This window comes from Notothenia rossii (assembly GCF_949606895.1).
Source record: "Notothenia rossii genome assembly, chromosome: 7".
NCBI lineage: Eukaryota > Metazoa > Chordata > Actinopteri > Perciformes > Nototheniidae > Notothenia > Notothenia rossii.
The window spans coordinates 9,919,331-9,930,105 of NC_136905.1; the positions used below are offsets into that span (position 1 = coordinate 9,919,331).

General features: G+C 43.7%; 1 protein-coding gene across 1 annotated transcript; it reads left to right on the forward strand.

The window, feature by feature from the left end:
- The first annotated feature begins 8,077 nt into the window (after window positions 1–8,077).
- LOC307013737 (uncharacterized protein) lies at window positions 8,078–10,268 on the forward strand. The gene is made up of 4 exons (XM_079641287.1): window positions 8,078–8,182; window positions 8,291–8,341; window positions 8,761–8,911; window positions 9,054–10,268. The coding sequence occupies exons 2-4, from the start codon at window positions 8,302–8,304 to the stop codon at window positions 9,616–9,618; spliced, it is 756 nt and encodes a 251-aa protein (XP_079497413.1). The 5' UTR covers window positions 8,078–8,182; window positions 8,291–8,301; the 3' UTR covers window positions 9,619–10,268.
- The last annotated feature ends 507 nt before the right edge of the window (window positions 10,269–10,775 follow it).

Consider the following 10,775-nt stretch of genomic DNA (forward strand, 5'->3'; position numbering starts at 1 on the left):
ACACACACATACGGCAACGCTCACCACCAGCATACACACACACAATGGCAGATGCAAGTATCAGCGAGAGCAGCAGCGCATTTACAATTTGGAGATATAACCACTATTTTCAATTTGTGGGGATAAAGGACGCAAAAAATATTACGGTAAAATGTAAACTGTGTGCAGGACAGAAAGCATTGTCCACATCGAATAACAGCAATGCCAATCTCCTGAAGCACCTAAGTAATGTACATGGGGCTATAAAACTAGTCGCCAAAGACCCCACCGTCTCAACCACCGGCAGTGACCCAGATGGAGCTACACCATCTAAACAGCCAAAAAACGATTCTTTCAAATCGCCACATGTCACCCAGAGTCAACTAAATAGATTGCCATGTATGTTGTTGAGGACATGCTGCCCATCGCAACGGTCGAGTTTGTTGCCTTCAGAGAACTAGTCAGCAAAAAACACAAAAACTTTTATTTTTATTGTTATTATTTTTAAAGTAAAGTAACTTGTTACTTTTATAATTTAGTAACTAGTTACTTTTTTGAGAGCAGTACCTATAACTATTACTAGTTACTTTTTAAAAGTAACTTGCCCAACACTGATTATTGATGACAGGAGGCAGAGCAGCCCTCTGTCTGATGGACAGATGTATTCATGACGACTTATATATTTACTTTGATTCATTCATAGTGCGGTATGATGAGACAACAGGCTACAGATGCAGACACACACATATGTATATATTTATATAAACATATACAATTTCAGAATCAAACAGAGCACTTTCATCATAGTAATGTAACACTATCAGAGACTGGATAAGGCAGAGTCCATGGAGGGGCGAAGACCACAGCGGGCGAACTCAGGGGGCCAAGCATGAGGGCGAAGGCCGCGGCACTCAGGGGGCCGGGCTCGAGGGTGAAGACCGCGGCTCTCAGGGGGCCGGGCTCGAGGGCGAAGCAGGCGGCGACGGAAAAACTCCAGAGGACGGATAGGAAGGCGCTGACGGGACAGCTCCGGAGGCCGGGCAAGACCCGGTGTCGGCCGGACAGGAACCGGAGCCGGTGGGACAGGCTTCAGCAGGATCCCCCACGGAAGAGGACAAGGAGTTGGCAGGACCCCTGGTGAGACAGGTGATGGCGGGACCTCCAATGGAACAAGACATGGGATTGGCAGGACCCCCAGCAGGGCCTCCAACGGCACAGGACATAGGGTTGGCAGGACCCCCGGCAAAACAGTAGTCGGCGGGACCCCCAACGGGACAGGACATGGAGCTGGCAGGACCCCCAGCGGAACCGCCAATGGCACAGGATATAGGGTTGGCAGGACCACCGGCAGAAGAGTAGTCGGCGGGACCCCCAACGGGACAGGACACAGGGTTGGCAGGACCCCCGGTAGAAGAGTAGTCAGCAGGACCACCGACGGGACAGGACATAGGATTAGCAGGACCCTCGGCAGGAGAGTAGTCGGCGGGACCTCTAACGGCACAGGACATAGGGTTGGCAGGACCCCCGGCAGAAGACTAGTCGGTGGGACCTCCAACGGGACAGGACATAGAGTTGGCAGGACCCCCAGCGGCACCTCCAACGGCACTCGAGAGGAGACTCGAAAGGAGACTTGAAAGGGGACTCGAGAGGAAACTGGAGAGGGGGCTTGAGCTGGGACTCGAGAGGGGACTAAAGAGGGGACTAGAGATGGGACTAGAGAGGGGTCTTGAGAAGGGACTAGAGAAGGGACTGGAGAGGGAACTGGAGAGGGGACTAGAGAAGGGACTAGAGAAGGGACTAGAGGAGGGCCAGAACTGGCTGCTGGGGCCAGAACTGGGGCCGGAACCCTGGCTGCTGGGGCCAGAACTGGGGCCGGAACCATGGCTGCTGGTGCCAGAACTGGGGCTGGAACCATGGCTGCTGGGGCCAGAACTGGGGCCGAAACCATGGCTGCTGGGGCCAGAACTGGGGCCGAACCATGGCTCTTGGGGCTCGGGCTGCTCGCCTGGACTTGCGACTCCCTCTCTTAGGAGCCTTTTGGAGGCTCCGTGGACCTCCAAAAGCCAGACGAATTCCAGAGAACTGCTCCTGGACAGGAGCAGGAACTGAAGAAGAAGTTGACTCCAGACGGAACACACCGAGGCGTATGATGCCAGGTTGGGAATTGGGAGGCAGGGAGCTAGCATACCTGGGGCTAGCAGGCCTGGAATCACACACCGAGAGGAAATCCAAAATCCAGCCAGGTAAGAATTTCACCAAGCCTGGTTTCTCTGTAGCCATCTGGCGCGCCTCTGCCAGAGCAGCCTCTCGCTGCTGAACACCGGACGCTCCCCTCCATCGATCAGAGCAGTAAGCCAGAGAAAAGGAAAAATCCAATCATTCCTGCTCAAATTGATCTGCTGGGCCCATCTTTGGTTGGTTTCTTCTCTTAAGGTTAGTGAAACAGGCAGGACCCAAATGCAGGTTGAACAGAGAAAAATACCTTTGTTTCAAGGTATAGGTGTCAAAAAACAGAACACTACCCTGAGAACACAGTCTCAGACAAACGAAAAACCAACAATGACAGACAGCAAAAAACAGAACTTAAATACACACAACACTAATCAACGAAACAAGAGACAGGTGAGGAGGGAGGAGAAAACACAGGGGCACCAGGTGAACACAATCAAGTAAACAGGTAGGAGGGAGCAGGTAGGAGGGAAAATACACAGACAGGAAACTAAGGAAAGATCTAAACAAGACAAAACACAACGCAGACAGAAAACAAAAGGCAGATCTAGACAAGAAAAAACACAACACAGACAGATCGTGACAGTACCACACGCACCTACAGCTCCTAAAGCTATAATCAGACTACAGCTGTTGTGTATTTTATTATGTGAAGCACTAAATGGTTTAAAAAAATATCGACTCTTTGTTTGTAGATATCTACTAAACTAAAGCAAATAAAGAGTAGGCCTGTTATATTGAGTGATATACACTGAACAAAAATATAAATGTAACACTTTTGTTTTTGCTCCCATTTTTCATGAGATGAACTCAAAGATCTAAAACATTTTCTACATACACAAAATGACCATTTCTCTCAAATATTGTTCAGAAATCTGAAAAAATCTGTGATAGTGAGCACTTCTCCTTTGCCGAGATAATCCATCCCACCTCACAGGTGTGGCATATCAAGATGCTGATTAGACAGCATGATTATTGCACAGGTGTGCCTTAGGCTGGCCACAATAAAAGGCCACTCTGGAACGTGCAGTTTTGCTTTATTGGGGGGGTCTGGGGGGGTCCGAAAACCCTAGGGTTAAATCCTAACCCTAACATGTCACCCATTGAGCATGTTTGGGATGCTCTGGATCGGCGTATACGACAGCGTGTTCCAGTTCCTGCCAATATCCAGCAACTTCGCTCAGCCATTGAAGAGGAGTGGACCAACATTCCACAGGCCACAATCAACAACCTGATCAGCTCTATGCGAAGGAGATGTGTTGCACTGCGTGAGGCAAATGTTGGTCACACCAGATACTGACTGGTTTTCGGACCCCCCCAGACCCTGAGGCTGTGCGAAGTTGCTGGATGAGAGGCTCAGCATTTTTGGAGCCTGTGACCTTAGTTGGTATGTGTAGTTAGGTCACTGTGGTCCATCACGTCCGCATTACATAAACACAAAATATATCATTTATGTCTATTATGGAACTGCATTTTAGTAGCTTATTTGGTTGATTGTCACACAAGATTAGACATATTCCTAAAACAAAACAAAAAAGTGACACCTCAGCCTGTACTTGAAATTGCATCAACTTCTTTAATCTAATGGATTACCATTTTATCAGAGAAAATTAAAATGTTAACCACAAGAAGAAAGCTGATCCACTCATGTATGTACAGTCTCCCAATCACTCAAAACAGAGTTAACCCTTTTGGGTTATCACACACTAATGTTATCATGTTCTCACACTAATTATCTGACCAGAACAACGCTTCAAACTGTGTTTCTGTGTAAAGTGGATTTTCTGAGAAAAAAAGGACTCTTTGATTGACAACAACCAGGCTACGTCCTAGAGAGCAAAGGGCAGTGATGAAGCTTGTATTTCATCATAACTAATGCAAGTTTAAACAAACACTGATATGTCATTACTGGTACAGTAGCAATGATTATTTGTTTTGTAAAAGCACAGTGTTTATTTTAATTAAAACTAACTAAAATAAAAGGAAATGACAACATGTATACATTACCATTTCTGTAAATGTGACAGTGTAAGCCGAGCATTTGATTTATCAAAACCAGTGATTTACAGACAGAGGACTTCAAGACACAAACAAGACAATGACAGAAACTAAATACGGACGTTCTCAGGACAGTACCGAAGCAATGCAGAGCAACAAGAAGCAGAAAACAAAAGTACAGTAACATATTAAATAAAGAGTCTATACCACGCCAGAACATTAAAACAAATAAATACAATCAAAAATGTCATTTCTGCTTCAAAAATGTCTACTGATTTCTAAATGTAGCAAGCAATATTTAGCAACACAACACAGCTAGGCAACATGGATTAGAGACAGTTTTAGATAAAATAGTAAGCTTTTACTGGGAATAGGGAAGTTGTAGTTCCATGTTCTTGATCATCATGTCATCATGTCTGCAGCAGGCTATTACCCACCCAGTTCAGTCACAATTGCTGCTGAATATAAACACATTACAACCCAACTTCACAAGTTTGCTGTTATAACCTATTACACTATGAACAAAATACTGCATCTCCCATGAAGTTTGAGTTTTTTGACAAAGAGATATTCCATCAACATTAATACAGACTGTTAATACATTTGGTTGACGATAGACAAAAACTAAGTAAAATCCTTGATTTACCTTATAACCGGATATCTCTTTTTGGAACCCGATACTTGAAATGCAAGAAGCCACAACTTATCATAAGGACTCAAAGAGAAGGCAGTGTCGAGGGTTAAGTTGTTTCTACAAGTTGTTCAAGTAGCAATTTTATAGACTATGGCCGGTTTTGCATGGGCACTACACATATTTTGAATACCAAAAGAAGCAGAATATATATAGATATCAAGTTTAGCCCACTTGTATAAAAGTCTTAGAATACTGTCATGGCAAAATGATAACAATCGTTTAATTAAAATGTTACATTTTCACGTCTTAGCCATTGTGAGTAGGACCTTATCCTGTCTATAGAAAAAATGTATGAAACTAAAATGTTGCATATATAGTTTGCCTTGTGTGAAACTGAGGCCACTTTGTCCTCTGAAAGCTGACAGTGTTGGTGTCTATAGACCTTTGGCCAAACTGACTCATAGGACTCATAGCATGACACAGACTGGAACCATAAGTTACTGTGACATTGGTTGGCAACATGGCAAACAAATAGTGACAATAAATCAACCACTATAAATCTAATCAGAGCAGGACATCAGAGACACAAGGATAGGGATTTGCCATTCTTGGCAAAGCGTTATCTGTGGCGACGCAGAGCTAACATAAAAGTGATTACAATAATAATAATAGATTCAATTTGTATAGCGCCTTTCCAAGACCGCTTTACATGGTGAACAAACAAACAAACAAAAAAACAAAAGGGGCAAATAACAAAGTAAAACCTTTTAAATGAAATAAATAGCAGTAGCAGAAGCAGGGGGACTGTGATGGGTTAGGGGTCAAAGGCCATGGTGAACAGGTGAGTTTTTAATGATGACTTGAAGATGTCCAGGGAAGCAGCATTGCAGATCTCTCCATGTATTCTAGATGGTGGGGGCCGCAACACTGAGCACCCGGTCACCAACAGTTCGGAGCCGAGAGCGGGGAATGGAGAATAATGTCTGAGGACCGCAGACTCCAGGAAGGGGTGTAGGGATAGAGGAGGTCCGACAAGTACTGGGGGGTGAGGGCATGGAGAAAATTGTAATTGAGGAGGAGTGTATTGTACTGAATCCGGGACTTGACCGGCAGCCAGTGAAGGTGGATTAGGGTGGGGGTGATGTGTTGCCAGGGCTTGGTGGGGGTGAGAAGCTATGAAGGTAGATATGGTGCAAAATGCGAGAGCGTGTAAAACCTGATGTGAGCACTTGCAGAAAAATTGTTTGAGCTTGTGTGCATACATTTACACTTGTATAAAATATCCACGTAACTGTGAACTAAATTTGAATTCACAGAAGAAAAAAAAAAAGTTTTGTAACTTGTAGAAAAAAAAGGAACTTAGTGATGAAATATTCACTTGCAAAAAAATACATATTTTTAAATATATTTTCCATTACAACTGCAACTTGGTTATTACAACCTCTCAAATCAGTCATTACAACTTGACGAATCTGCCCTGTGGCAGTATAAATCGACGAATCTGCGGTCTTGACTTTTGCTACACTTCTTGCGATAAATGTGTCGCAAAAGTAATTTTCACCTGTAGATCAGCTGTAGATGTGGGGGGAGGGAGGGGGGTTGGAGCGAAGGGGCGGAGCGAAGGGGCGGAGCTATCAGAACTACGAGGTTTGACTGCGGGGCTAACGGTTCGTGTCGCTACCTATATATATACAGTCCATGGTCGCTACCAGTCCGCTGACATGGCGCGTCAATCAACGGTAAGTTTTGCCCATTACTTGCCCAGTATTACTTTGAATATTATTATTGTGATTGAGGATTAAATCCGCTTTGAAGACCACCGTTTTATATCGTGCAGTTTAGCGGCAAAATAACGTCAGTTAGCCAGCTAACGCTAGCTTTGTCGACGGACTGGTAGCGACCATGGACTGTATATATAAAGGTAGCGACACGAACCGTTAGCCCCGCAGTCAAGCCTCGTAGTTCTGATAGCTCCGCCCCTTCGCTCCAACCCCCCTCCCTCCCCCCACATCTACAGCTGATCTACAGGTGAAAATTACTTTTGCGACACATTTATCGCAAGAAGTGTAGCAAAAGTCAAGACCGCAGATTCGTCGCTTTATACTGCCACAGGGCAGATTTTCAAGTTGTAATGACTGATTTGAGAGGTTGTAATAACCAAGTTGGAGTTGTAATGGAAAACATATTTTTAAAAAAAGTATTTTTCTGCAAGTGAACATTTCATCACTAAGTTCATTTTTTTTCTACAAGCTACAAAACTTTTTTTTTCTTCTGTGAATTCAAATTTGGTTCACAGTTACGTGGATATTTTATACAAGTGTAAATGTATGCACACAAGCTCAGATTTTTTTTCTGCAAGTGCTCACATCAGGTTTTACACGCTCTCGCATTTTGCACCATATCTACCTTCATAGAAGCCTGGCAGCAGAGTTCTGGAGGTACTGTAATCTCTCCAGGGCTTTGCTGGGAACCCCGGACTGGACTCCATTGCAATAGTCGAGGCGGGAGGTGATGAAAGCGTGTATGAGTGTTTCTGAGAGTGAAGGCCGTAGTCTGGAAATGTTTTTGAGATGGTAGAAAACAGATTTGATGACAGATTTTGGGAGCCACAATCATGAGCTCTGTTATATTGCTATTGGTTTGATAACATCCAGTTTTTTATGTCCTGTAGGCAGTTGACAAGGGGTTGAAGGGGGAGCTGAGTGGATGGTTTGATGCAGAGATAGAGCTGTGTGTCATCAGCGTATGAGTGAAAGCTGAGACCATGGTGGCGGAGGATTTGACCAAGTAAATGGTGAAGAGGAGGGGTCCAAGCCCAGAGCCTTGAGGCACACCTTGGTTGACTGAGGCCGAAGGGGAACTGCAGTCACTGATGGTGACAAAGTGTTTCCGGTTTGAGAGGTAGGACTCAAACCAGGCAAGAGCTGTGTGACTGACATACCATTGAGGACAGGAGGGCTTTTGAGGACAAGGTCACCTGAGGATTTAGTCACAATCTAACAGTGAGGAATCACATATTTTTAGGCTAAATAAATATAAAAAGGCACATGACTAAATCAATACTGTTTGGTAGATGATAAATGACATATGAAACTGCCTAAAATAAATGATTTGCTTGGTGTGTCTGTGCATTGGTGCAACAATATTGGGTTGTGCATGATTGCTGTGTGGTGCCTGGCACTGGGTATCTGTGAGGATAGCAGGGAGAGGCAAGGTGACAGCAAGACACTCACCCCTGGACTTTGGGATCATTAGAGTCCGGATTGCTTTATAAGCTGCAGAACCTCACCAGCTCAACACAAGCAGTGCCAAGTGGATTTGTAGATACAACAACAAACTCAGGTGAGATGATTAAGGATTGCCTCGGAGTAGCTTCTGAATTTTTTCTTTTTAAACTAAATCTTAGTGAACATGCTTTGCTAACTATCTTTGTATCTCCTTGTTATTAAGATATAAGAGCCATGAAGGTCCTTGTTGTGCTCGTCCTTGCCGTTTTCACTGGTGAGTATGGTGGAAAAACATCCCTATTTGTTTTGGAGCGTGACATCAACTGGTACGCTCAAATCAAAAGACTTCAAGGAAAAATATAGAATTGCAATGAGATTTTTGGACCATTGAAATCATTGGTGCACCCAGCAATTCCTTGGATGGGAAATTAACCGATTCACACGCACATTATAACACTGCTGTGTACTGATATGGAACCTTGTATGGGAGACCATATAAGGAGCGAGACTGCTCATCATCCAACCTAATAGTAATTCACACGCACTCACACATGCCTCTTGGATTTGGAAGTTAAGTATAGTGCCACTTTACCTCCTTCTGAATATTTTTGGGGTTAAAATACCTGAAAACACTCTGAAATATTTTGAACCTTCCAACTGTTCTTCAAAAATGTTTTTCTGTCTGTTCAACAGGCTGCAATGCCAACATCTTATATGCTGATGCACCCAAGCCACAGATTGAATTGCTGACTGAGGCCTTCTGGGACTATGTCGCCAAGGCAACAGTGACAGCTGATGACACCCTCCAGATGATCAAGAAATCACAGTTTGGCCAGGGTGTCAAGTAAGTCTAGACAAGACCATTTTTACCATCGTCAACATTCTAATAATGCAAACAAAAAAAAGTATACTGCAAACTGATATGCAATTCCTCCTCACTGAATTCGAATTAAAAGTAACATCCCATTGGTCTCGCTCCTTTCTAGTGCCCGCCTGGATCAAACTAGATATGTGGCCGCCCATTCTGTGCTCGCCATGCATGAGCAGCTTCCCCCTGCAACTAAGGACATGATCCACAAAGTCATCACAGAGGCCGAAGAGCTGAAGGGGCGTGTGGAAAGAGATTTGGCCGCTGCCCAGGACATCATGAAGCCCTACACCGACGACATGAAGGTCCAGATCCAGCAGAGAGTGGAGCTGCTCAAACAGGAGCTGGCCCCCTACGCTGAGTACATTGACACCGAGGCTGTGAGAGGCACCCTGGAGCAGAAGAGCGAGGAGCTGAAGCAGAGTGTGAAGGACCTGCAGGCTCAGCTCGGACCCTACACTGATGACCTGAAGCTGAAGGTGGAAAAGCACCTGCAGGACTTCCAGGAGCGCGTGGCCCCCGTGACCGAGCGGCTTCAAGATCAAATGATCCAGAGAGCCAATCAGTTTCAAGCAATGGCCGCCCCATACGTTGAGGATCTGAGAGTAGAGCTGGACCCCTACGCCGAAGACCTCCAGGCCCGCCTCACCTCCCTCTACGAGGCCTACGCCAAAACAACATAAGTCAACCCCCCCCCTCACCTTAAAGGGAAAGTAACTGCATCAACAGAAACACAATAATCTGACCCCGGGACACACAATGAACAAAATGACAAAACAAGCTAACCAGTTATAGATCTTTTAAAAAAATAATGATTTGGGGGTAACGAACTGTGTTAGTGAATTAATGAAAAGTGAACATAGATTGGTAGATTCTGAAAATCTGAAAAACAGATGTTTTTCCTGCATTGTGAAATCAGACTGGGGAAAGTGGACATGAAAAACTAAAAAGACAAATTGAAGCATCAAACACATTATGAGCTGCACTGAAGCTCATGAGTTTACTGTGCACCACCTATAATTACTCGTGAAAGCAAGACAGGTGAAAACGTTTGGTAACTAAAGTGTGCTGAAGAAATGTTGTGTAATATGAAGTAAGAAACTAATGATTGTATTCATAAAAAAAAGAATCTACAGTTATATATTTGTCACACATCATTCTGAATAATTTATGAATGTATGAGAAGGAAGTTATTTTTAGAAGAAGAACATACTAAAAGAGAATGACATGTTTTTCATAAATTAGTCACTCTGTATCTCCTGTCCACAAGTGAAACCAACACGTACTCAACGCGTTGGATCGAGATTGTGTAAATAAACAAGTTGTACAAATATTAAGTTGTGTTTACTACAGAGGGCTACAAAGGGTTTTGTCTGAGACTTAATTAGCAAGGTTTAGAGGTTCTGGTAAGTATTGTTTTTTAAAGTCTTGACAGAGCCAGGATAGTTCTTATCCCTGATTTCAGACTTTGTACTGTAGCACATTTTAAAACCCATGCATGATGAGAGTGGTATTAATCTTCTTATTTATATATATGCAAGAGTGCTAACCAACATACTTCTAAACATATGCAGCTAATCCTTAGATTGTGTAATTAACAGTAGCATTTCATATTTGTTTTGTAAAAGCACATTGTTTTATTTAAATTAAAGCTATCTAAAATACAAGGAAATTACAACATGTATTAATTACCATTTCTGTAAATGTGACAGTGTAAGCCGAGCATTTGATGTATCAAAACCAGTGATTTACAGACAGAGGATTTCAAGACACAAAGAAGACAATGACAGAAAATAAATACGGACGTTCTCAGGACAATACCGAAGCAATGCAGAGCAAC

Bases quoted from the DNA above. Each gene is read 5' to 3' on its own strand.
- LOC307013737 (XM_079641287.1), top strand. From the start codon at position 8,302: ATGAAGGTCCTTGTTGTGCTCGTCCTTGCCGTTTTCACTG. The intron at 8,342-8,760 runs GTGAGTATGGTG...TCTGTTCAACAG, and splicing joins CGTCCTTGCCGTTTTCACTG to GCTGCAATGCCAACATCTTA. The intron at 8,912-9,053 runs GTAAGTCTAGAC...GCTCCTTTCTAG, and splicing joins CAGTTTGGCCAGGGTGTCAA to TGCCCGCCTGGATCAAACTA.